General features: G+C 40.1%; 2 protein-coding genes across 6 annotated transcripts in view; one reads left to right on the top strand and one right to left on the bottom strand.

The window, feature by feature from the left end:
• Positions 1-20,443, bottom strand: part of vti1a (vesicle transport through interaction with t-SNAREs 1A) — a 110,430-nt gene extending 89,987 nt beyond the window's left edge. For all 4 annotated transcript variants that reach the window (XM_072374136.1, XM_072374137.1, XM_072374138.1 and 1 more), the window contains exons 1-3: positions 20,254-20,443; positions 12,554-12,612; positions 11,467-11,577 (exon numbers count right to left, since the gene is read on the bottom strand). In XM_072374136.1, the coding sequence (XP_072230237.1) occupies positions 11,467-11,577; positions 12,554-12,612; positions 20,254-20,347 (264 nt within the window). In that variant the 5' untranslated portion in view covers positions 20,348-20,443. The remainder of the gene's footprint in view (positions 1-11,466; positions 11,578-12,553; positions 12,613-20,253) is intronic.
• A 76-nt stretch (positions 20,444-20,519) lies between these two features.
• Positions 20,520-26,144, top strand: zdhhc6 (zinc finger DHHC-type palmitoyltransferase 6). Of its 2 annotated transcripts, none has more exons than XM_072374135.1 (11): positions 20,520-20,715; positions 21,560-22,103; positions 22,257-22,348; positions 22,628-22,787; positions 22,888-23,046; positions 23,400-23,453; positions 23,691-23,858; positions 24,602-24,643; positions 25,056-25,201; positions 25,302-25,348; positions 25,504-26,144. In XM_072374135.1, exons 2-11 carry the CDS (start codon positions 21,837-21,839, stop codon positions 25,602-25,604), a joined length of 1,236 nt encoding a protein of 411 aa, XP_072230236.1. In that variant the 5' UTR covers positions 20,520-20,715; positions 21,560-21,836; the 3' UTR covers positions 25,605-26,144. The 2 variants fall into 2 exon arrangements, with proteins under 2 accessions (XP_072230236.1, XP_072230235.1); XM_072374134.1 differs by having other exon boundaries at positions 25,053-25,201.
• The last annotated feature ends 1,171 nt before the right edge of the window (positions 26,145-27,315 follow it).

The raw sequence follows: 27,315 nt of genomic DNA, 5'->3' as shown, positions 1-27,315 counted from the left end.
TCAAATGCAGCGGTGGAGGTGCTGGTGTCCTGTCAAAAAAAATAAAATAACACGTTTTTACCTCTGGTGACATGATGGCAGACAGAATTTAGAAAAAAAAAAAAAAACATTCTTCTTTGCCCGTCAAAATACAATTACATATGCATGAAGAACAATTCATATCAGATATGCTAATCAGTTCAGCATAATCCTCTAAGAAGCAAATGATATCAATCTAATTATAACAAATATATGGATCTTGTCTTTGCGGACAATTCCTTTATAGTCTCTGGGCATGCATTTATTGTCTAAGGGGAACAAGAGGATTTTTTTTAATTCCTCTATAAATCATAAAGGGGAGAGTCAATTTTAAAAACGTCTGTTTACAGAGCATACGTTTAATTGTGAAACGATGACCTTTCAATTCTAATTTCAAGTCGTGCATAGTCAAGGTCTTTGTAATGTAAAATAAAAGTTCTTCAAAAAAAATCCAATAATTAAAACAGAAATAAACTGGGATTTATTTACTTATTTCCTTGCCCTCCAACTCTCCTCCTTGCTTTCTGCCTTGTGCAACGAGTGACACAAGGACAAGTCGAATAATTGTGGCGCCTAGAAAGCACAAAAATGTAAACAGTTCATTAGATGGGAAATAAAAGGCGTAAAAATACCCAGGGGCAGAGTGTAATGAGGGGCCCTGAAGTTCTTCTGCATACGCTTATTCCCTCTACTTTCCCAAGCTTTTCCTTTTCACCCTTTGCACACATGGCTGGTGGCATCGCATGAAGAGTAATTAACTATATTCAATTTAAAACACTATGTTCTGTTACAGGCTTTTTCACCAGTAGGAGAGCAGCGACCAACACAAGGATTTAATAACTCTTATGTCCAGCTTAATGGGAATGTCTCAAACTGGCATTCTGCCTTTTCATTTTCCTGTCACAATTTCTCCCATAATGTGCAAAGACATCAACATTAGCACATAAAGCATAACTTTAGATGAGCGTGAGATATTTGATATCTTTATATATATTTGATTTGATATTCTCGACAAAGGTTATCTACATCGCTTCTTTTCTTCCCAGATGTGATTTTTCTCCAGTGACGTGTGGACCGGTGCCAGCAGGTCCACTCTGGTCCCCCCCCCCCCCCCCCCACAAATGGGGGCAGAGGTGGACTGACGTGTCGTGGTGTTTAAAGGAAGCCGAGACCTTTAAGCAGGCACAAGTATCACAACAGCATCTTCAATAATGCATCTCTGCTTGGCAGGGGTTTGACACATACACATGCACACGCACGGCCAGCCCAGAGGGAAACACACACACACACACACACACACACACACACACAAAATTGTTTTCTTGTGCCTTCCATTCTCCTTCAATACAAAACAAATTGAGAGGGGTTGTTCAATTAAGTGTTTTCTTTTTGAAAACATTTGATACATTAAGAGACAAAGGGAAGCAGCTACAGTTGGAATTGTCACAGGAGGGTGTCATTTGAGCCTTTGCTTTATAGTGGTCTTTGGTGCCATTGAATCCCTCCTGCGCGTCTTCTGTGCATTTGTGTGAGAGCATGCGTGCACATGAGCACTGCCGTCTGTAAGATGGAGACTTCTATGAGCCTTTGCATCCCGAGGAAACCTTCTTTGGAGAACGTACGCGCGCAACATATGCGAACAGTAGCTTGGTGTGTGTTCTCTCCGAACAGAAATGCAGCAGTGGCAGAAGCCTGAGCCTTAGATAACAGCATGAGGCCTCTCATTAGCTCACAGGTTGGTGCTTTTGGTGGCTTCTGCACACAATGCATTGTGTTCCACTTCCATGTCTCAAAGAGGCAATTGTCGAAAAACAGAAAGGTGAAAGATCAACCGTGGCAGAGTGACAAATGAACCTGTGATGCGCTCGAGAGAGGAAATGGATGTTCCGGGTTGCATCACCTTAAGGAAATAAAAAAATCCATAATAATAGTTTAACCAAGAGTCACGAAATCTACCCACTTTCAGTGTTAACCAACAAGTAAACAGGATTCCATCTCTGGGGGAAATACCTAAACGTTTGCCAGTGAAAGACTACAATATTCTGATAGAGGCCTTTCATGCTTCTACCTCTGTGATACCGGTGGTGTATTTCACTGTCAAAGTCATTTCTACTGCTAAGTACAGCCAAGATCAGTCAATAAGCTTAACGACTGTTACCATAAAGTGAGAGGCCAGGAGACTACAAGAGAAGAGAGGAGGAAAGGGGGGAAGGATTGCAAGTGAACTCCAAACAAAAGAGCAAATTCAAGGAGGGCTTTGATGGAGGAAGCACCATATACTTTTTGAAGGCCAAGGGATCATCTCTCAGTGGTTATTTCTTTAAGGCACGAGGGCCCGATTAAACCCAACATTAAAATATGAGGGTGCCTCTAATGAAAAATCAAAGGCCCCATTTCCCCTCCCACACTCCCATCCTTCCATCGGTATTTTCCCTCATCTTTTCTCGCTCTGTCAGGTTGTTCTCTTCTAAAGCCCATCGCTGTGTAGGAGGGGACAGAAAGGAAGACAGAAACAAAGTATGAAAAGACAGAAAGAAAAGAGTGAGAGAAAAAAAAACGAGGAAAGAGAGAGAGATGAGGGACCGAGGTGCTGGTGGTGGAAAACAGAGACAGACAGCATTGGTTGGAGAAGTAAATCAATAGAGCAGCGCCTTCGGGGAAGCGGGCAGCCAGGGCAAGGAGAGAGGAGAGGAGAGGGGAACCAGCACAGGGGCCTGGGCTCCGATCACAACGCTGGCTTCTGGCGTGCAGTGGGGAATAAAGTAGGCCTCCTCGGGTCAGCACCAGAGAAAAGGTGAGATTAGAGGAAAGTGGAGAAGGTATTTTCACAGAGTGAAGGTGGGAGGGGTGGTAGAGGTAGGTGCTGGAGGATGACAAGGAGAGAGTTTGGATGTGTGTGCGTTTGTGTACTGGTGGTGGTGGGGGGGGGGGGGGGGGGGGGTGTAGGAGGTGTGCATTCTGGATACCTGGCAAGCCAGGGACCAACCGGCCCATTAGCCTGTGGGCACCTACATATGGTTCACTGAACCCTCTGCAGAGGAGAGCTCCTCTATCAGTCTTCCCATCTTTTTTAAAGATACCCTCACTTTTAACCCTTTCTCTGCTTTGGAAAGAGGCTCAGTCCTGACCTCGATTTATGATTCATTTTTGTTTGATGTCTATTCTTGGAGTGTTATCTAAAATTGAAAAATGTAATAAAAAAAGAAAAAAACCTAGACACAAAGGGAGAGGAGTCGGGCCTGCTGAGCATGTGCACGTGCACGTCCATCAGTGGCCACGCACACAGAGGACCATCTCCTTCAGTGCTTTGCCTTTTATTGTAATGTGACCATTGTTGGTGCTGAATAGCTAGCTCATTAGCATAAGAATATAGCAGAACACATAGAGACTTAGCCAGATCATTATCTCTATACATTTATGTATACTTTGTTATTTCACTAGCTAGAACACATTCAAATGCTGATGAGGCCAGCAAGGCCCCCTTCCAAAGCTCTTCCAACATGTGCCCTCCTGAACTTCCCAATACACTTAACAGTTTCCTGGGTGTCTGCAGGTTCTGCAGTGGAATTCACAGTGGCTAAAAATGATGAGAAATGGCCAACTAAAGATTTGCTTATACCTCTTGACCCAGTTGGAAATAAATGTAAGGGCAAAGGGGGGGAAAATGTTAAATTCAACACAGGAATAAACAGCAGAACTGATACAAGAACAAAATCACACATTTTCTGTTCATTATCAACTGCAAACTAAAGGCAAATAATAAGAATTTAAAAAGCATTTTGATATTTTTTTTTTTATTTATTGATTTATTTTTTAAAAAACAAGCAGTTGGGAAAAAATGCTGTCTATGAAATGGACAATTTTCCAAAGCAAAAATGTTGACAAATGCAAATGTTGACAACAGAGAACAAACAATTGCCCTCTGCTGATGAGGAGAACAAAACTAAAGAGTTTAGTCTCACTGCAGGAGTAAGCCGATGCTCTAATGCTGGCCAACCTCTGGGATAATTGAAAAAAAAAAAACTTAATTCATCTTCCACAATGTAATTCTGATCAAGGCCACAGCCAGATTCCACTGCAGGCTTCAAAAACACCCGAGAAAAGGCAAAATTGTTGGTCGCTGAGAGCAAAAACGCTTCCCCTTTCTTTCTGGCATGCTCCCTCATTAGAAACACTTACGATGAGAGGCAGAAACTAAGTTTAATTGTGTGTGTGTGTGAGTGTGCATGTTTGTGTGAAGAGGCTGTGAGCAGAGGTTAAAACATCTGTAAACATGGAACTATTAACCAGTGAAGATGAAATGTAAAGAGTTCCTCTTCTATTTATCCCCTTCCTCAGTCCTGCCTTCTGAGGCCTACTGATTAAAAATCACATGCCACTGCCTAAAATACAGAGGGAGAACACAGACCCAATGATTCATAATATATTTCATAAATACTTCATGAATCCCTTCGCCATACTTAAGCCAGTCTGGTAAAAAAAAGAAAACATTGTCACCTATTCTAGTAGCAGCCTGTCAGCACATCACTGGGGAGTGGGTGTCACATGTCACTTCTGGTTTACACCGGTGCATGGGATGGGCTCGATGCATGAAAATCAGGGGTAGGACAGAAAGAAGAACAGAAAGAGAAGTGAAGGGGAGGTGGAAAGGGGAGAGGGAGGAGGGGGTGTTATCATATCATCGCCCCATGTCTTTATATTCCCCGCTTATTATCTTTGGCCCCCACTCTCTCCAGTCACTCAATCACACAAGCCCTGAGGACAGTGTGGGGACCTGGGAGGGCTTTTGCTTCTTGGTAGACTGAGCCAGACAAGCGTCTGAAAGCTATCCTGATCGCTGTCAGTGTGTGTGCAAGTACGGTGACTTTGGAGGGACCAGGAGAGATAAGCGAGGGTAGGAAATGATCGTGTGAAAGGATAACGGCCAAATTTGCACACTGACAAACAAATCCAGCGCTTCAGGCGTAATGCAGATATCCCTTCCATACAAACAAGAGTTAACATAAAGACACGAAGAGACAGTAGGGGGCTGATCTACTTCCAATGTGGAGCCATGAAGTTTCTGTGAGTTGACCCATGACAAGAACTCTTCTCGTTAAGAGACTACAAACTCAACCCAGGATTTATTCTAATGTCTGCTTTTTTTGGAAACTGATTTTGACACTCATCATATTTCCAAAATGGTTTGCAAACTCCTCTGTGATAACTCTGCAGTCGCATCACCCGTCAGTGGGAGAGTTAAGAGAACGAGGTCAACGCCAGTCTCCAACTTTAGTCTCTTTGGTCAATAACCAGACAAATGACTTTCATAGCAGTTTTCAATTGTTAATTCTAACATACACCAATATATCAGGAGCAGAGAAATAAAAGTTTTCAGTATCTAACTGCTTGCCACGTAGGGCTGACAGCACCTTCGTGCTCTTAAAGTCGTGAACGGATCGCATCAACATAAACAATACTTCTTTTTTGCAATCAGCCACTTTTTAATGATGATTAAGAGTGTGCTGTGGATTTCTTTCGTGTCAAAATGCCCCTCACATTGAATAAATCTCAAAGATCAACACATCTGAACAACAGAAACAACTGTCAGTTGGAAGTGTTTATGCTACAGTTTTCTCATTTATGACACACACTGTGGCACGTCCTCTCTGTCCTTATGACACTGTCCTTCAACCTAGATTTGTCGACCCACTGCCAGTACGCTATCAGCCGCATAAAAAAAATGCATTTCACACGAGTGACAAAGAGCTAATCCACCAAATGAATCCGATCTCGGTGTCCATAAAGAAGACAAGGAAAAGCCTCCGTGGCCACAAATCCACAAAGGGCTTGAGGAAGACGTACTGGGCGCGATGACTTCCAAATGAAAGCTGTCATTTATAAGTAGAGGGGTCGATCTGTTTGCTTACATCTTAAATCTGCACTGGGTGCAGCGCAAATGTAGGAGAGAAAAAAATTTCCTGACAACTGAGCGAGTCCTTTTAGAAGTAGTTATGAATAATTAGACTTTTGAGATGTTGTTGGGTTGTTAAGGAACAAACTATGAAAAGACTCAATCTGCCTTTACTCCTCTGTGTCTAATAAGAACACGTAAGCCTCGGCAACGTAAGGCGATTTAAAGTGTTCAACATTCAACTCATGTTGGTCTGTCATGTTGAGTCATCATAATGAGGACAAGGGGCAAAAAACAAGAACCCTTCAAGGATTACAACAACACTAATATATAATCACTCAGGAAGTTAAAGTGTCCTAAGAATCTTCCCTCAAAAACGTTAATCTTGACATAATTATCAGCATCAACAACATTTCAGATGTCAGAGCATCTTAATACAAATACAAACACAGAAGTTCCTCGTGAATGACTTTGCAAACTCTCCAAACACGATGATTTCATGAGTTGTAGAGTCTCTGCAACCTTGAAATATTCATGATAACAAGTTTGAAAAATGTAATCATAATGAAGGACTCAAATAACCAAAAAAGCGTCCTTTTTTTTAAAAATATTTGATTGGTTTATTCGGGGTGGGGACACAGTTCAAGCTCTGAATTTAAACCACATTTTGCACTTGTTATATTTTCTTGACATTCAAAAGAAAAGAAAAACAAGCAAACAGCTCGTAGATGACGCTCAAGTTAGGAGGCGGCGAGAGGCTCAACAGTTTGGAAGCAAGTAAAAGAACTGTATGGACAAATTCTCAAGAGCAAGATCAACACAGATCTGAACCGTGTGTGGCAATATCAAGAGTCATTCATTTGTTCCCATTCAACGACTCAGTTTGGCCACAGTGGTGCGTTCCCACTTGATACACCTAATTGGAATCATTAAATTATGCACAACATTTGTGTTTACACGTTTTAATTAAACCATTTCTCATATTCAAAAGCTTTCACAAGCTTGAAAAGGTCCAGCTAAATCATTGAAGGAGTTCAATGATTGGCCCAACTAAAACCTGCATTATGAGTTATCTTTATAAGGTCACTTATGAAATGGATATATAGAGAGAAAAATATTCAGCACAGACAGTCTTTCCATTTCATTCACCACAGCGTACCTAGAAAATAAGCTGTTCAATATTTCAAGGTTGGCTGAATCTTTGGAAATGCATTAATTATCTCCCAGGGCAGACACTAGGAAGCATTCCATCTAAAGGTTTTTATTAAAGCAAAAGGAAGTCCAGACATCCTCCTTGACCATGACTGAAGCTCCAAACAATACCCAACAGACAACTGAAAATTAGGAAGGGATAGTTGTATCCCTGTAACAGCGGGCCTCGTGATTTAATTTGGAGATCCATAATGGAATAAATAAAGCCAGGAATGAGTAGTAGATAGAAAGAAATCCTCCCATCATCATTTCAAACCTCGCTGAACACACTTGTTTAAAGTACTGTACTTCAGATGAATACAAATTTGACCGTATCACATTTTCACATCTTGTAGTAATGTGCATTATGTGCTGTGACAGCATATTTACCAACCTCACATAAAGGCTTGGCAACGATACAGTGTGGGTTTCAAAAGGAACACTGATGTGTGGAAATGAATCACAGCTTTCTCTGGGCCTTGATGGAACATTAGTTGACATCTTAGGACAAATCCACCTCAGCTCGCCATTCAAAATAAATTTAAAAAAAGTGAGATTTATCTGAGCAGAAAATCCTGCAAACAACTTGTACAATGGCCTTTTTGCCATCAATAAAACTGCCTTGACCATCACAGGCACTAATTTCCACTTAAAGATGGAAGTACTGAACAATAAAACTTAACAGAGCTTGATATTAAATTAATTAACCTTTTTTTTTCTAGAGTCAAGGATGTTTTAACACAAAGTATCTCTCTTTGCTTTTTTTTTTTTTTGCTTTTTGCAGAAATTTCTCAGAAAGAGTCATTTATGAGGGAATTTGATTATTAGCAAAACCTACAGTGTGAAATGTTTACAATGCCACTGGAAAAACTATGCCCCACGAGGTCATTCCTATTTTGTTTTGATTCTGTAATTAACTTTCAGGGCATAACTGGGAAAAGAAAACGTGATGAAAGCACACAGAACTGGAAGTTTAATGTGAGGGGTTAATCTCACACCGATGTTGTTATTGTTACACCGTCTTAAATCTCTCCAACGAAACACAGAGAACAAGTAAGACGTCGTAGTAAGTGGAAGGATTTGTTTTCAGAAGGGCAACGTATTCGGTAAAGGAGCTCTGTGTTGCTCTTGCCGTGTACGCTGAGAGGAGGAAATAATTCCTAGAGCAATACCGCCATCTGCTGCCAAAAGAGCTCAATAAGCAAGCAAGGCAGTGCAAGGTGGAAGGCTGTATGAAAACAACAAGTAATGAAAAGGTGAGGGGTGCTGCAGCTTACAGCTGTCATCAATACTGGTTAAGGGGCTAATATTCTAGTGAATACAATCAAAAAATTCAAAGCCTTGAAAGTCCAGGTGTCTCAGTTCTGCTTTATATGAAGCGTCACCGAAAAACTACCTTGAAAAATGTTCAGGTTCCCTGGAAGTTGGTACTCTGCAAACAGTCTTATTCATTTTTATTTAGCGAATACGTTCAACCACAGAGCTCACAGTGTGACGAAGACTAACTTTGAAAAGAGAAAGAAAGGAGGAGCTTTGATATTCAAAATACGCACTGAGAGAGTGTTCGAGCCTGACACAACCATCTCCACATCTTTCAGCCGGAGCTGCTTTATGACAGCTTATGGCTGACATCTAAAAATTTAACTTTTTTGAGTCACACCGTCGAGCTGGACTGTGCTTTTCTTTTTGTTACACAGCAAAAGTCTGCGGGTTCTCAGAGGGACCCAAACTGGTCCCTTGACAATTGTGTGTAAATAGATTTCATTAAATCAAGCTTAAGTTGGACGTCCTCTTCCCTGATCAAAGCCACTCCTAAAAGCCATGCCTTTCTGCTTCCTCTGACTTGAACATGCAATCCCTATCAAACAGGATTTGTCATTGTCCTTTTTTCATTTTTGAAAAACTTCTTTCTTTTTTGGGGAGGGGGGTGGGGTGTCAGGCTGCTATCCCCTTGGATGGTGTCTTTTTGTCTTGGCTCTGCACTTTCAAGACCCCCACTGTCTGCTCCATTATCAGAATGAAGCTCTTGGCCACGGCAACAAAGCTCATGTATACACCTTAGGGATGCCTGTTTGATAAGTTGTCTTCCTGGATGAAATGGATGGGTTGCCGAGGTCAACTCTTGCCCTGTCTGGAAAGGAGAAGGGATGAAGTCTCAAGCTGGCACACCGGTGGTAGGAATACTTCAAACCACGGGTGAATGAGAGGATGAGAGAGCAGGTTAAGGAGGGAGACACCCGTGGGAGGCCAGTGGGGGGTGGGAAGTTCGGAGAGATTGGGTAGGGAGGGAGTGGAAGGCCTTGATATCCACAGAAAGCACAACAAAGAGAGAGCTTTTTACATTAAAAAGAAAGGAGATTGCCTTTTTTCCACTGGATGCCTTTCGAGCTGAGTGTCATGTCCTCCTTTGGCCTGCAGGAAGTCAGGCTGAGCTTGGCTATAGCATTTGGCACATCTGAAGCACATCTGAGGGGGCTGAAGTCCTTGCCATTAGAACACTTGCGTCAGGGAAACAAGATATACTAGAGGTAACTATATGAGGTGGGTGATCCTAGTTTAAATGGGCACTGATCTGACCACATCACCTGCTGAGGAGTAAAAATCTAAATTACTCTCAAACAGGGTAGTCTAAGCTTGTAGAGTAGGGATACCTCCTGCTCTGCCTTGCAGTTTGGTGCGCCAAGACACATACAGTGGCAAGCAAAGAGGCTTTCATGGTAATCATATTCCGTTTGTGCACAGTGCATACAAGGTCGAGCATTGGAAAGTGGGTGGAAGAACTTTTTTCCAGGTTCAACAAACACGTTTCCCACAAATTGCCGTAAAACAGGAATGAATATGCAAGTCGTAAAAATTAGCAGCAGCAGCAGCAGCCACAGCAGGAGCTCAGAGTTTGATGATAAACACGGTAAGTGAGGAGATAAGAAACGTGAAAGAATAATCATCAGCCAATTAAATGCCCAGGGTGAGGAAAGCAACGTGTCCTGGCACGAGGAACTCCTGTGATCTCAGTCAGCACATCGCATGGTGCGCTCACTGATCACTGGCACGCTGTTCACGCATGTTTGGTTGGTTGTTTTGTGCCTTTGGAGCAGCAAGATAGTTGACGAACAATTTACTTAAGACTTGAACAACTATTTTGAACTGTTATTACATTACAAAATGATAAAACAAGGTTTTAAATAAGGATGAGAGTGAAATCAAAGCTTTTGTGGCTCTTTTCCTCGGTGAGTATTCCCACAGCCTACATATCAATACAAAAAGGTTGGTTGTATGTCGTTATTCAAGCATGTTATTCATATGGCATTTAAAAATATTACATTTCTCATGCTCTACCTTGTTTAAACAAGATCCGAACAACTTTTGTATATCAGTTTTGCATTGCTCACAGCCGTTTCCTGCAGTCGCACAGTTAGCAATGAAAAAAAGTCCTCCATAGATAGAAAGTTGGAATAGGTTTGTGTTTGACTGAAAACTAAAACAAATCAAATGTATTTTTCAGTTCGGTGTGTATCGTTTCCATCCATTATGAAGTTGTGTATACAAATTAAATCAAAACTGACCTATACGGGGCAAACCAGTGTGCCCTCGAGCTCAAGGTCAGCTGTATTTACACTGTGGGTTTGTTCTGCTGTGAGCATTTCCACAGCTAACATAACAGCAAATAACAACAGACACAACAAAGAAACATATGAATATATATACATTTGTACAGTTTGTGGATTTTAAAAAAGCTATCATTAAAAAAAAAAGCAGTTATAAGAATACTTAGAGGACAAAAAGCTGATTTGCCCTGGATAATGGCTTATTTCTAGCATATTATCCATCAAGTGAAGCGTTATAAATGATTTTAGTATACAACAATATGGGCTAAAAGCAAGCGACCCAAAAGACTAGACTGTTCGTTAAGCTTTACCAGACGTAGCTTCAAATGAAGGCAAGACGTACAGTGATTTATGAATTACTTAACAAGGTCAGATTCTGCAGCAGCAACACAAACACACACAACCCGCTCTCGATGGGCATTGCTTGCTCGCTCAAATATGAGCTGTGAATTAACCTCTGTGGATAAACCGCTGCGCTTAAGTGCTGGAATGTTTGTGCAGGAGAGAATGATTGTCAAAGAAAGAAGAAAGGTTTAGTTGAGAGAGTAAACTGCGGTGCTTACAGATCACGAGAGGTTCGTTTGTTACAACTTTTGAGTGAGCATACATGTGCATTTTTCTATATTTGTGGATAAAGAGTTGAAACTAATTAGCATTTTGATCTTTTTTGATTATCGGAAAACTGCAAACGGAAATGACCACTTGCTTAAAACATTTGTTTCCGGGATAAGCAGCGGCAGTTTAACAGTGTGTACTTACAAAGTCTTTCTCGAGCTTCTCCATCTCCTGCTTGTAGCTCTTCAGCCTGCTGTTGTACATGGCTCGGCTCTGAATGGGGATCTCTCGCACCTCCAGATCCATCTGCTCCAGCTAAAACCCACAGTTTATCCAGTTACTTTAATGGCCAAACACTTCCAAGGTCCCACCTTGGTAAAACTTTTATGTCAGTTTCAACAACACAAAGTTAGGACCGAATATTTACTGCAGGATCAACAGATTCAGAGCTCATTGCTATTTAAATTTAGTTCATGATGTTGATGTACAAATCCTTATAAAAAAGGTTGATTTAAGACATTTTTTTACAACAATGAAAAAAAGAACACTAAAATCTAGGCCTCGATATGCTGAAAAGATCACAATTCCTTTCTTTGTCGTGGCTCTGAAACAAAAAGATTATCATCTATGACAAAAAGCTGCTCAGGGACGAAAATCATCACAACTCTGAAAATATCCAACTTTAAAAACATTGGAAATGAGCAACTTCAGCCGCATTAGCTTTAACGTGTTTCAGTGTAGATCCCGCTCACGCCACTCAGCTGCGATGAAAGCAGCGAGAGAGAGTGGGGCGGTTCTGTAAATAAATACACCATCAAATATGAAGTCCTGTGCGTTGCAATGACACGAACAGGCTCAACAATGTCACATCTGATGAGGTAAAAGTACATCTGATGCATCGGTAGACACATCTCACCTTGGCACATTTGCAGAAAACTAATAACTGTGTCATAACAAGACAACTGCGACGACAATTTGTCTCTGTCAGGTGACTACTCATTTTTTATCTAATAATTTATTTATTTTTACAGCAGCATGAAGACTCCCACCTCAAGATAATGGCTTGAAATGTGTCATAGGGGTGTCACTTAAAAGCAGATTACTGGGAAGTAATCATGTGAGGAGGAAGCCTCCTTTCTGCAATGTGAAGTGCGTGCGTGTCTGCATGTCATGTCACCACCAGGATAATACAGGTGCTGTTGTCTAGTGCCGGTGAAAATTGCCCCCCCCTTTACACAAATTCATAATTTAGGAAATGGGAAGAGGAGAAAATTACTGATCAAAGACATACCAGCTCTCTGACTTCTTCAAGCTGTTTGTCGACATTTAGAACCAGCTGTGTCTTCTCCTCTGAAAGAGAAAAAACAGCAACATATTGATCAGCCGACGGAGGAACAGCGCTTCATGACAACAGCCTAACTCCCCCGCATGGGGGGGGGGAGGAAGGGGGAGAGAAAAAGAAAGAGACTGGGGGGAAAAAAAAAAAACCAACAACACACGAGGACACATTTGAAGATATATTTACACATTCTCTCCACACGACGAAGCGACATTTGATGTCTCTTAGTTATTGAGGCCTTTGTTGGTTTCCATTGAGCAGCAGTGAGACACCTCATGCCAACTCAAAGGGATGGGAGGTGTCAGCTTTGCTCACTTGCCAGAAGTATGAGTCCCCCTCAGAATGACTAACACGCCGCTCTACATCTCACCCCACGGCTGCTCTTCCACATTACCCATTGAAACTCATTAGGACTGCAAGTTCTAAAAAGGCACACGTAAACTACAATACATCCAACGGTTATTTTTAAGGCAGCAGCAACGCTACTCTCTGAACGAGTGCTGAATTGGTCTTGAGTCTGAAATTAGCTTTTTGCCAGGAAAAAATACATTAACTGTAGAGCTCTGAGGCCAGATGCATAAAACTACGTGTAGATTCATGAATAAAGTGTATGCTCACAGGTGGAAAAACTTTGCAGCAAATTAAACATGATTATTATATAAAGAGTCACTTATCAGAACACATTTTACTGGAATAATCATGCATTTGTTTTCCTCAAAGGAACCTCTTCTGGCTTTAACAACAGCATGGCACATATGAGGTATCCGTTCAACAAGTTTTTTTTAAAAGGTGTGTGCCAGGAAGTGCATTCCAAGCTTTCTTAAGTTCATCAATGAGAAACTGCTGAACCGATTGATCCAATTCAACTTCGTCTTCTTTTCTGTCCAGGTAACCCTGGCAGAGCTTGGAAGAAGGCTTAGGGTCGTAACCTCGCTGCAAAACAAACCTTCGACCCACAAGTCTGCGTCCAGATGGAACTGCATGATGCTGGAGGATGGAGTGGGACTGTTCTTTTTATCATGACACCCTTTCAAACAAATCTCCTACTCTATCACCTGCAAAACATCCTCACATCATGGCACTACCACCTCCATGCTTAACTGCGGGTGTTGTGCATGGTGCTTTAAGACATTCATTCTGTGGATTATGACTCTGTGATCTGAACCAAATAGTTCAAACTTGCTTTTGTGGGTCCAGTAAACGTGTTTCCAGTCATCACAGGTGCCATTTCTGCTCCGTGGATGAAGCAGTAGTATTTTTGCAGATACACAACCCTTCAGACCAGCCTATATCCTCTGCTTCCTCCAGACCTTTTTCCATCATCCTGACTTCCATTTTCTTCTAGTTTCTTCAGGGTGCAGTGAATTTCTTTGTTGGACACGGTTAGGCGTTTTGCTGTTTCTCTTTCAGTGCTTCCTTCTTTCCTCAATGTACAAATCTGCACGCTTATTTCTTTGCTTTTTTCTCGCCAGTTTTGTGGTAGTTTGTCAGAAATATGAACACAGTTGAGATGTATTTTTACCTCTGCTTCCAAACTTTTGGCCTGTAGTGTATGATCCTGAATTCCAGACGCATTTTAAGCCATGAACGAAAGAAGACACTCCTTGAACTTGTTAACTGGATATCAAGAAAACCGCAACGGTAAATAAAAAGCACAGTTTTACCAAATCAATTGCTCAATTAAAAAAGTAACAAGTAAGAGATTGTTTTAACCTTGTGCAAGACAATTCAAATGATCTCTAAATATTCAGCTCTTTTAAAGGCTCATTAAAGAGGTCTTCCACAGCCATACTGCATGCATTTACAGCACCTACAATTACTGTACAGTAAAACCGGTTATGAGAAACAAAATCGGAGAAAAAAATGGGCTGTTTTGTTTTATGGTGAATTATGTGGCCTCCTTTTCCATCTCCATTTCTTATCAGGGTTACATTGCAACAAAATAAAGTATGTAAGCATGACGTAAGGTCTCTTATGGTCTTAAGAAAGAAAACTGTGAACTCATTTATACAGTAGACAACAGAACAGAGTACATCCCAAAGCAGATCACTAAAATGTCAAATTATTCAAGAAGGTTTTGCCTCTAAACAACAAACAATTTAAATTTTTACAAGTATTTTCTTTCATAAACAATCTAAAGTATACCAATTTAGAAATACTACAGGCTCCGAGGCAGAAACTCACAATAACAAAAGTGAATACACCTGTGGTCACTGATGTTTGCGAATGCATGAACATGGTTAAGAAATGATAGGAAAATAGCTCAACTTTTTTTTTTTTTAGGTTTGGACTGTGTCTATCTGCTTTTCTGCAAAGCAGCTCCAAGTGGAAAATAAGTGCAAGAGAGACAAAGAAAAGATTATGAGTCTGAACAAACACGGAGAACAGATGCAGATACATCAGCGACCAAAAGAGAATCACTACTCTTACTGTACATCTTTATCACCCTCTTATATTTCAAATGTTATCTCTGTAAAAATATTGTTTTTGATGTCTGTGCAGCTGAGGACAAATCCGAAAAATTAAACTATTTCTCTCTATCTGCTGAACTGAATTTAAATGAAAAAATGGCTACTGTCTGGTTGTGAATATATAACTTGAAAGCTATGTGCAGTTATATAGTCATTTAAGTTTGCAATACACTGAGACGCAACACATCATTAGCATAATCTAATCATACCTGAATCGATGCAGAGAGGGGAGAGAGAGCTGAGATAAGACTTAAGCAGCTTGGACCCTAAGACTTTTCCTTTTTTCAGCCTTCTTCTGACAGTCCAGTTGCAGCAGGATGTAGTAAAACAAGGAGAGGACAACTGTGTGTTCACAACAATGGTGCCTGATGCTCATGTACAGTGGTAGTCTTTAAGCAATCACAAGACAAATCATCGAAAGAGAAGCCCAGTGCATGTAGGTTAAATAATAAGGTGATACAACAACACTGAAGATCTACTCACAGCCAAAAAGCTTTTTCCAAGGAAGCATGAACAAAGACTGGACAGAGGCCTCAACTACAGCAGAAATAAGTGGCTCAGTTATTCAGAGCATCACAGGCGATTTTCCCCTCACTCTGGCATCCAGAGGGGTCACCTGCCACTGTCTGTGTCTACAGAGGATGTCAATATGTGAAAAGCTGCAGAGTCTGGAAACATTCCTGTTTAACTGACAGGCACATGTTTATATTCATGTACTAAAACATCCACCAATCAGTTAGCCGAGGTTCCTTTGGACATTTTGACATTATCACTGGTGGAGGAGAGTGCTCCAGCGTCAAGACAGCCACCATCATCCCTTTACTTAAAAAGTCTGCAGTGTATAGTTCAAATGACCATCTTTTTAAGTGTTAATCTGCAGAACATCAAAGAAAGCAACCCGACCAGAACGGACCATCACCAAATAGAATTTAGAGCCACCAGGTCCACAGAGGATAAAGCACTTACCATGCTATTCACACACCTGAAAAATAACAACTTCCACATCAGAATTTGATATGATCTCCTCCATGAAACTAAAACTCAAAGAACTCAAGCACCCCCACCTTGCAAAAAGAATATTGGACTCGCTCACAAACAGACTTTATATCAATTTGGCAGTCGCATCTCTTCCACTCTGGTGCTCTAAACCTGAGCACCCTACAGTTGACTTTGTACATCAATGACTGCAGCATGAAGAAAACTCTACTGTCGAGTTTTCCAACTTTGGCAGGATCACAAAAAAATTATGAAAATTCCTATTAGGCAGGGAAATCAAATAGCTTGTAGTGTAATGCACTGAACAATTCGATGCTCAGTGTCAACGAAACAAAAATCGAGATCGTTAATTTTAGAGGAAAGGGAAAGAAGAGACGCACCACATCTACATCACTGGAGCAAAGGTGGAGCATGTCAACATTTTCAGCTTTTTTGGGACTTTATAATCACAGAGAATCTGTTTCTCACACATCTCAAACATTGTTAAGAATGCAGGGAAACAACTGTACTGCCTAAGGAAACTTACAAGTTCTTGTAAACTTTTACAGAGGAAATAGAAAGCCTGAACTAGAAAAAAAAAGGCATGGAATGTGCTCTGTAAATAAAAAAGTTGTGCAGTGTTTAGATAAGTAGAACCCACTTCTGTCCACTCCAGCCAATGCCTGTTCACCCTGCTGCTACGGGGCAAGCAGTAACATTAGAAACTGTCATGCAAGCAGACTATGGAGCGGTTTCTTTCCTCAGGCTGCAAAGCTACTGAATTCGCAACTACAACTGATGTTTTATGACTGACAAGTCCTTTCTTCATGAATCATAAAGCAGGAATTTGAAGTTGAGCAGGTTTGTTGACACAATTAATCAGCTGGGGTTCCACTGATAAATTAGAGGGGAAATAAAGGGAGGCATCTGCATTAATTAGGTTCAATTTAAAGTTCAGCAGATATAACGTTCAAAGGTCAACATGCGCCATAACAGTTCTAACCCTAACAAATTCATTTCAACAGATAATGATAATTTGATAACTGTCTCAGTAAATCAGTTTGGGCCAAAACTTACTATTTGATTTTATTCACCCTCTCATCAGGACAGAGTTTATGTAAGACGTATTAAGAATGACCTCCAATTCTTCTTTTAAAGTCAAATCAAATTCAAAATCTTTATGGTGCACAATTCGGTTTGATTTTGTACGTTCAGTAATTATGCTGTCGGGACTAACTGAAAACAGTAGCCAAGTGAATACCCCCCCGCTCAACGCTAATTAAAACACACTTATGACTTATGGTACACACAAGACCTAGAAGTTCTAAACACCTCAGATATTTTCTTATGAGGAAGTCTCAGAAGGTAGGCATTTCACCCAAAACACTTTAAGTGAAATAAAGCTAGAATTTCAAGCAGAATGTGTTAAATATTTAAAAACATTCTTAAAAATTCAAACACAAAGTCAGCAAAACTTCCAAGCTCAAAGGCGAATCAAAAGGCTACCAGTTGTGGGACTGCAATATCATAAAAAAAAAAAAAGCTAAGCCCAGATCTTGATTTCTCATGGCACTGTGGACCAACATTACCTTTTGCCAATGCTCAAATTCATTTTTAAAACCTGTGTCCAGCCTCAAAACCTACAGAGTAAACAGCCGGAGGCGATCCAGTGAAAGGTGAGACGGTGCTCTCTTACTCAAGCTCAGACCCAAGCTGGAGGGACATGAAACAGGAATTAATATTTACAAAGACTACAACCCGCTGATGGAGAGATGAAGAGTTTAAAACAACGATGAAAGGTGTTGTCCATTTATTTTGATTTTTACTGTTAAAACATCACATCTACGACATGAACATGAGAACATAACATTTCTGTTTAGCGAGACAAGGTGTAACATTTCACTGAAATCTTTGTTCAACCTCTGGTTTTGGGGAATTACAACAAACATTTAAACCTTGCGATTTGATTGTTTCATGAATTTCTTTTCCCCCACGTGCCTTCGCAACTGTCGGCAGCATAACAACACACAGAAAACTGAGTGACAACAAAAGTTATTGATGTTTTGATATCAAATGTAGGGGTTAAATGCAGCCACTCTAAGAGGAAGAGCAAAAGCCAGTTTTATGTAAAGAAAGAAGAAAAACTTCAATGAGCAGGAAGGTAATTAAAACCCCTCTTTAAAACTATTTTGTACGTGGCATATAGCATAGAACACCTACTTATGGTTATAATGTGTTTCCTAGCTTTGTACTTCTTCACAGGGGTTTACTCTGGCAGATTTAACGGATGGTGAGAGGAAGTGATTTGAAATCACTCTGTGGAATGGGCAGCCATGAATCCTCAAAGATGTCAAGGCCAAATCAGAAATACTCAGTCAGACAGATCTTGTGAGACGCAGTGCCCTTCGAAAAAAACCAAAACAATGAACAAGTGTGAGCCCAAAGATGGTGATAAGAGTTCTCAGTAGGGACTGTAAGCAGTTTTTAGCATACAAATCTGGAAAAACTGCTGGTTGTAACTCAGAGCTGTGGTCAACTTTTTGTCAAAACCACAGTTTTATCCAGTTCACAGAATGAAATAGATTTACAGATATTTACACAAATCTTTTTGGCTTTGTTTAGACTATGTTAATCAATATCCACTGAGTTTCACTCTTCAAAATAGCAGCTGAATCTAAACACACATTGGTTGTCTAATTTCAGTCAACTGATATTATCAACTGATATCTATGGCACAAGTAATAGAGCCTAAAAATAGCTACTGAGCAGTGGACAGTGGCTACACATTTGTATTTTGTATTTGTATCTCTCCCAAAGCGAGCTACTGATTAGACTAAAGATAAGCCTGCGCTGGTAAAGGAGCAGTCGACAGTGGAAGTTGAGAGGACTACCACTTTACTTACCTGGGCGGTCATTCATGCGTCAATCAGCTCCATAGTAAAAGTTGATTAAACTAATCATCTCATCAATTTCCAAAATAAGAAACACACTGTGTCTACATATGCATAGATACAAAGACACCGACATACAAAACTGACATGAAAAAAAGCACGTATCTGTATCCAAAGCTCAACCAAGTCATCTGATTCATGAGAGCAAACTACTATGGACAGCCAACAAACCACAAACACGTCCATTTAGAACAGCTGTATAGATGTAATAGCAAAATTAAAACAAGATGCAAGGCAAAGACATACAGTGCTAAAAACTTTAGGTATGTTTTTTTTTTAACCATTTTTTTCTATTTGAGGGATTTGACCTATTCTGACACTAACTGAGTAGAATACAGTTAATAGCAAATGGAATAAAGTTAATGTCATCAGTTTGCTTGACTTGCATGCCACTGTGGTGTTAAGCAAAATCACATATCGACCCCACTGTGGTCCCATTTCTTGTTCAGAGATTCAAGCCAGTATCCACTATGTTTGTTAAAATAATATTACCTTTAATCAGTTAAGAAACAGGGCTTCATTTCGAAGCAACCTGCACATAAGGGACAACATCCTAGCTTCAGCAGAGTAAGAAACTCCAGCGTTAGGATTAAATACGGAACCTATTTAGAGGACTGAGCACAAGTAGTAAATAAGTGCAAAATGAGGCGAGGTAGGCTTGTTAGAAGAGAAGGTGTTCTCAGAAGAGATGAGTCTTAAAGGCAGATAACAACGCCAAGCTCTGACACATACAGTTCTAATGCTGTTATGTAAGTCAATGCTGTTTAATGCAATAAACACAGAAAGCCCCTGGGATGGCTAATTCAAACGTATTTTTCTTGTGAATGTTTATTGATAAAATACTTTTTCAAAAGTACAGGCATTTCCATTGTTATTTCTCAAAATGACTAGAATAGAATAGTCTGTTATACTCTTGCCAGGACCACTGAAAGATAAAATATCCTGGGTTTGCATTTTAAACAACACTGTCACACTAGCTAAATTCATTATAAACACACACCAAAGTCGTCCGCTTCCATGTATTGTGTTATTTAAATAGTAAGAACCCCATAACTGTGTTAAGCAATGGAGAGTAATTAATACATTTTTAGAAGAAATGACATGACAAATTCCTCTAATGACAAAACCAATAAGCTTCACCTGCTACCATTAAAGGTTCTCGCTCCTCAGCTCAGACTTTATAGCTAACACATAGCAAACTAGCAAACTAGCCAAACAGCTCAGCGATTCATGCTAATAAAATTAACCGTCTTACCTCCACTTAATTTAGGAATTCTGCCAATTTTATTAGTTACTTCTGCTGTAATGTTTCCAAAATCCTGCTCGTAGGTTTCAAAGTCTGATGACATTCTGACGGCTAAGTTTAAAGTAGCTTTCTGGTTGATAGTTAGCTCAGAATAACAACAACAAGCTTCGAATGGAGTCTCTTCCTTGAGTTGCAGTATAAAGTGCTCGACGAGGAACTGGACCTTGTTATTTTTCTATTTGCTTATGAAATTTAGACGGATTCTGAAAGTGAAAGGGAAAATGTTCTTTCTATGTATCTCTGCTGCAGGCGAACACGTGAAACATTCTAATCTCTGTGGCAAGCAAGTAATTAACTGCATGGAATAAAAAAATGTCAACAAATGGTTGAGCGTATTGGCTAAGAGAGCACGAGAAAGGTTCCTCCCAGTACACAAGAGAATTTGAAGAGAAGAGCCAAGGAAGTGACCAGGTTCGTAATTTTAAGTGACAGATTTTTTTCTTTACCCACACAAACCGTTCAAGTGCGCATACAAAATAGCTCTTTTATAGCTTTATATCTGCATGTTTTCTTTACGTCTCATGGCAATATTTCCGCATTAACCGTTTGTCTTGTAAGTGCTTGCTGAAGCTGATGAGCAAGCTAACCTTCGCTAACTGCTGCACCTATGATGCAAAACCGAAATAGGTTTCCCAAGCAAATGTTCATGTGAAAGGCCCATATACTGAACTGTAAAGCAGAGGGCTGATTTGTCTTCCCTATAATTGCAACTGTCTGTTTGCATGTAATGTTGCAATGCTTTTATTTCTGGTCCGAATGAGCTAGCTTGACGACAAAAGCGAATTAGTAGTTAATTACTCAGTGCATTAGCTTTTTGATTAATTGTCGCGCTTGTGAATAGTTAATGTGTTGTGCAAGATATAAATATAACCCATGTTATATTTTGCTACGCTTACTTTTAAGTGTAAAAGCTACTGCAATGTTGCTACCTGAATATCTACTATATCGATATTGCAGAAAGGGAATCCACCATCATCGAACTGAAATAGAAGAAATGAATCAACATCTTTTTTCGAAAAATAAATAATCCTGTTCTTTAAAACGTTTGATGGCAGGTTTTTCCATAATTGTTTAATGTTTACTTACCACTGACTGTGAATTTACTTTGTATGAAATAGTTATTGACTGTCGGTTTGTATGTAGTGACACAGTTTAACCAACTCCTGGATGACAAAAGTGGGCCTCACCCCTGCTTGCGTTGCAGTACTTTACTTTTTAAATATACCAACACTTTCTTTATCTCTCTCTCTCACAGATGGGGAATTTGAGTCTGTCACAAGGATAGCGTGCTTCAAAGGTTAACAGGAGAGGATGCTGCTCTTCATCAGAGCAAGGATCAATGGGACACAGAGAGCCCAAGTGACTCAAGGCCAGGATAGTTGCTGGATTCTCAGAGGACGAGAAAAAACACATGTGTTGCTTTCACCGCTAACTTTGCAAGATAACAGAGGAAAGAAGTAGCATATTAAAAGTCAATACACTTCAGGAACTCAAGAACCAAAATACGAATACTAACCCCTTAGTGAAAAAAGATGAACTTCATGTCTACCTTTGTGACATTTGAGAACCTCCATGAGGTTCGTAGATTGTGCCACTGGGGCCCAGTCATAGCTCTCTCCGTCATTGCCATATGCTCAACTATGGCCATTTTAGACTCCATTATCTGGTACTGGCCACTTGACACTACAGGAGGCAGCATCAACTTTCTCATGCTCATCAACTGGACTGTCCTAATCCTCTATAACTACTTCAACGCTATGTTTGTTGGACCTGGATACATTCCTCTTGGCTGGAAACCAGTAAGAATGACCTTGTTTCTCGTTATAGTTGACTTTTGTGACAACGTTTGAACAGACTGAAATGCCAGTATGTCCACAAAAAAAAATGTTACATCTTGTAATTCTAGTAAAGTGACATCAGGCATCTGATATATGGTTTTAATTGTTAAACAGGAGAATCAACAAGAAACCCAATACCTACAGTACTGCAGGTTGTGCCAGGGGTACAAAGCTCCCAGATCTCACCACTGTCGAAAGTGTAACAGGCAAGTACACGTATAACCAGCGGGAGAGCTGTTTTTTCTTTCCTGGGTGAGATGGTTGTGAGACCTATAAGGAATAAGTGGGTGACAGAAGGACATTTGGTTCATATTGGTAGAACTCAACAAGGATTGGCTTCAACACATTGTAGACTGATATGCGATAAGTATTTTTGTCAAAAATTGTGCAACTAATTTAGTTTGGTTTTAAAAAAAAAAAAAAGAAAGATGCAGGATGTCACTCTTGTGTCCTCGCAAATGACCATTCAATGCCCCTTCCCTCAGGTGTGTGATGAAGATGGACCACCACTGCCCCTGGATCAACAACTGTTGCGGCCACTTCAACCATGCCTACTTCACCAGCTTCCTGTTGCTGGCTCCACTGGGATGCTCTCATGCTGCCATTATCTTCATTATGACCATGTACACCCAGCTGTATGAGAGGGTGAGTAGTTCCCTCCTGTCGTCCCACCTGGCTTTTGATGGCCTGTTCTCTCAGCTCTAGAAAGACTCTTGAAGCTGTTTTCTTTTTTTTCTAACTGCAGATATCTTTCGGCTGGAGTACTGTAAAGATTGACATGAGTGCCGTTCGTCAGTTCCAGCCCCTCATGCCCTTCAGTGTGCCTGCCTTTGCCGCCACACTCTTTGCCTTAGGTTTGGCACTGGGCACCACTATTGCCGTTGGTATGCTTTTCTTCATACAGGTAGGTTTTTCCAAAGGTTCCCAGTTCACTCAAGCTCCTGGTGACATGTTAATTTCAGCCTTAACTTTGCCTCATCAAATCTTGCGAGCTTTGTTTTCATTAAAAGGCAAACGTAGATGAGAAAAAAAGTCTGATGACCAATCGGTATGTTAGAACACTTATATGAACCCTGATGACAATAATTCTTACAGCAAAGGACCCTAATAATGTAAATGTAATGTAGGTGAATTAGGCGCAGAAATGCACCACAGTCCTATGAATACATGCAGACCAAAAAAAGAGTGAAACAATCATTTACTTGAAGTACTGAGCACTGGAACGAGTGAAAACTTGTTTTTCTTTTTTCTTTTCAGATGAAAGTTATCATTCGAAATAAAACCTCAATTGAATCCTGGATTGAGGAGAAGGTCAGAATGTTTTTGATTTCACGCCATTTTTTGTAATAAACTTTAGTTAAGTAGACGTTTGATCTATGAAGAGATGATGTTGTCTTAAAAGATTTCCCATAAGCTTGTTTTCACCATTTGATTATCATAGTTAACGATAATAATGATTCAAAACAAAAAGTTTATGTTTATTACCTAGTTCTGTATCATCTGTCAATACAATTTAGCATAAAGATCAGTTTTTTTTTTTCCCACCAGGCCAAAGACAGAATACAGCACTACCAAACAGGAGAGGAGTTTATCTTCCCTTACGACCTCGGCAGCCGCTGGCTGAACTTTAAGCAAGTCTTCACGTGGTCAGGGACACCTAAAGGGGATGGCACTGAATGGCCTGTTCATCCCAAGTGTCACCAGCACACCTTAACTGTAGGTTCAGTTTGGTACTGAGTTAGTTGATGGGGGGCATCTGTGTTTTTAGTTTCGTCATTTATTATTATATTAGCCAAGTGTCCATTGATTAGCAAAGCAAATCCAAAGCTATCCTTGGAAAAGCCCCCAAAAAGAAATGCAAACTAGACATGTAAAACTAGACTTTTCAGTGTTGTAGTGGCTGCGATGTAGGACATGTTGTTAGTGGTTGTAATTTAATAGAAGCTGTTGTCCTAACAGGAAACCAGAGCTCATAGGTAGTGGAGGGAAAAGATTATCACAGATACTACGGTGAACATCTACAAGAGGAAAATTGAAAAGGAGTTACATCAGGAGTTACTTATTAATTGGTGGGATTTTTACTTTTTACTGGCTCAGACTGGAAACGTGTCGCGTTAATCTTTGCCAGGTCAGACACCAGTTGCAAAGTTTGTTTCCATTCCCCCTAATACACATCCAGTCTTTTTCAAAACAGCCAAACGACACCTGTGTCAAGTATACGAACCTTGCTGTGCGTTAGAGGAGGTGTTAAGATGTTTACCTTTTCCATTCTTTATCTTTTCTTATTCACATCTTCTAGGTGCAAATAAAAAAACCCAGCTGATGTTCACTGACTTGCACTCTTAACTAGAGCAAGTTTTCCGTAACCCACATTACTGCCGGAAGGTTTAATTTTTAGCACTGGGTTTGAGGTTTGCGTGTTAAAAAACGTGTTTACGTGTCGCTCTTCTTTTAAACAGATTGAGCAGCTGAAGCAGAAAGCTGATAAACGAGTGAGAAGTGTAAGTACCTGCCGAAGGCAACACTGCATGAACACATTTTGATATCTTATGCCGTATGTTCCAAACATGTCACTGGTCCTGGAGTGGAATATTCAACATTTATCCAGCAGCTATAGCCATGTGCCTTTCAATATGACATTATGCAAATGTACCAAAATGTGATGAAACAGAGTTTAATTTTTTGTTTATCAAACTAGCAATGCTCATATGCAAACAGGTTAGTGTTAAAATCATAAGGAACCTTAATTTTTCCTTCATGTCTGATGAGTCTGGCAGATTTGGCACGCACTGTTGGTTCTGTAAAAAGGACTGTTAATATGAAAGAGTTTAGACACATAAAAACGTCTGAGCCTAGATAACAATCACAGTGTTCCTGTAGAATAACCTGGTCTTTTATTTGCTTGACCAGCAGGTCCAGTACCAGGCTGTGGAGGATTACAATGGGGCTTGCTGCCCTCTCAACAAGGGTCTCCAAACCTTTTTCAGAACCCCCTGCACTGAGGAGCCCAGGATCCCCCTGAGTAAGGGGGACACCATCCTGGCTACCCGTGGCACCAAGTAAGTTGATCCCTACAGAAACGCTGACCATAATTCTGTCGACTCTGGTTGGCTGTGCTCCCTGTTATTGGTCCACAAATGTATTTTTTTTTCATTGTAGATGGTGGATGTACGGAGACAAAGTTTTGAGCAAGGAGGACATGAAAGGTAAAATAAGATGCTTTTTCTGCTGCCTTTTATCGTTTTATGGTCGCTTCAGCTTGCATGTGAACAAACTTGCCAGGAGGCTGTGTCTTACCCGTTTTCAGATTGACAGAAACAGCCGTGTCATTGTCCACTCCTTCTGCTTTTATTTCTTCTAGCTGGAGAACGTGTAAGAGGATGGTTTCCAAGGCGATGTGTGGAGAAGTGCCATTATGACACAGCTGCCAGTGATAGCACCAGCGATAAGAAAGTAAACTGATACATGTTAGTAGGCCTTACGTGGGGCAGGGGAGTTGAACTGAGCAGAATGCATCTATGTTTATAAATGTAAATCCACTGAAGATGTCACGCCTGACGCCGCAGGCTTACCATCAAGAATTTCATACTTTGATTAAATATTCTGAAACGTTACTGTACCAACTTACATTTCTTAAGCTACGTTGAAGTCTTGCTGAGCACTTTGCTTGCAAATGTCTCGAAGAGAGTTTGTGAAGGGCTTCAGTTTGATTCCTCTGACCAAAAGTAGAACCCATGAAGAGTCTTAATTTTCAAGAGTTGCCAAATGGCTTTAATATATGACTTCATTATGATTACAGGACTTTTTACTTGAATCTGTTGGGTCTTTTGTTGATAATTCCCTTTTTTTTTTTTCTACTTATGCAATGCCTCTGCCCAGCTAACCCCAGGGCTTCATCGTGCTACTCTTTCTACAATATGGAGATAACACTTCATTTATTTTTATTATTTTTGTAAAAACAAATTGTTGGCCTTGAGTATAAATTGAAAATTAAAAAAAAAATCTTCCGTATGAGTGGTTGTTTGCCTCAGTTTTTTGTTATTGCCATGAATTCTTTTGTTTTTATGACTGGTGGATTTTTTTCAACTGTCTCAGGCTTAGTGAATTGTGTCAGTGATAATCTCGCATGCCATCAAAATTTAACTCACAGGCGCTCAAATGAGTTTCCAATTTAATATTAAATACCGTCAGGATCCCTTGGTCCTTCTAAAAGTCAACATCTACCTTTGATTTCTTGCTATTTGCCTGTTGTAGATCAACCTCATGTCTGTAATACGAGGAAGGCACCTTTTCAGATGTGAGAATCAGTTCGCCAGCGGTATTCACCTGAACATGTCACAAACTCTACGTTTCCTGTAAACTGTTGACCTTGACAGTCTCCAACAGAAAGTTTTCTTATACAGTGGAGAAAAACTGATGGCTTTGAGGCAACTTGCCTGAAGAAAGCACACTTGCAGTCCAGTTTCATCCTCCAAAGATGGACCCATCGGTTCAGTGTGGATTTGTAGAGCCACAGTTGGGAATAAAACAAGGTCATCTATCTTGACATGCCAGTGACACAGACTAAAAACATGTTCCAGTTCAACAAGTGTAACTACAGATTGCGTGTAAATGAAACAAACGTGGAGAGAGTGTCCAATCAGTCAATACATGAAGACACTTGCGTGAGTTAGGACTAGAAAACAATTATTCTCAAGCGGTCAACTTATACTTTTTTGGAATTTAATATTGATTTTATATGTGTATATATACATATTAAAGTATCCCATGACTGCTGTGGAGTATGTGAATATTTCAATAGTAAGGCGGCGTGTACGCAGCTTCACTGTTGGGCTTAAAAGTCACCAGATAAATTTACAACAACTTTGTAAGATTTGATGATACATTATCTGATTACTATTTCAATATCTAAGAAGTTTAGAGAGGAGCAGATGTGTGATCATGGGCATTTAAAATATACACTTTAGGGAGCTGTCATATGTTGAAAACCATTGTTTTGATATTGAATAATGTAGTGGATTCTGTGCTCTCACAGATTCTTTTCTTTCATGTAAAAATCTTAAAAATATTACCCTGAAAAGTTCTTTCTGTCGGTTTAATTAACTAGGCTAAAATGTATTGTATTTAATTTTTTCCGAAGTGCAATCAAGTAGACTACAAAACAGCATATTAT

This window comes from Leuresthes tenuis, unplaced genomic scaffold (genome assembly GCF_036924035.1).
Source record: "Leuresthes tenuis unplaced genomic scaffold, fLeuTen1.0.hap1 SCAF_20, whole genome shotgun sequence".
NCBI classification, from domain to species: Eukaryota; Metazoa; Chordata; class Actinopteri; order Atheriniformes; family Atherinopsidae; genus Leuresthes; species Leuresthes tenuis.
This window is presented reverse-complemented; position numbering and strand designations above follow the sequence as displayed.

Excerpts from the sequence above, each read along its gene's own strand:
- zdhhc6 (XM_072374134.1), top strand. The coding sequence starts at position 21,837 with ATGAACTTCATGTCTACCTTTGTGACATTTGAGAACCTCCATGAGGTT. Across the intron at positions 22,104-22,256 it reads TTCCTCTTGGCTGGAAACCA|GAGAATCAACAAGAAACCCA; the intron begins GTAAGAATGACC and ends ATTGTTAAACAG. Across the intron at positions 23,047-23,399 it reads GTATGCTTTTCTTCATACAG|ATGAAAGTTATCATTCGAAA; the intron begins GTAGGTTTTTCC and ends TTTTCTTTTCAG.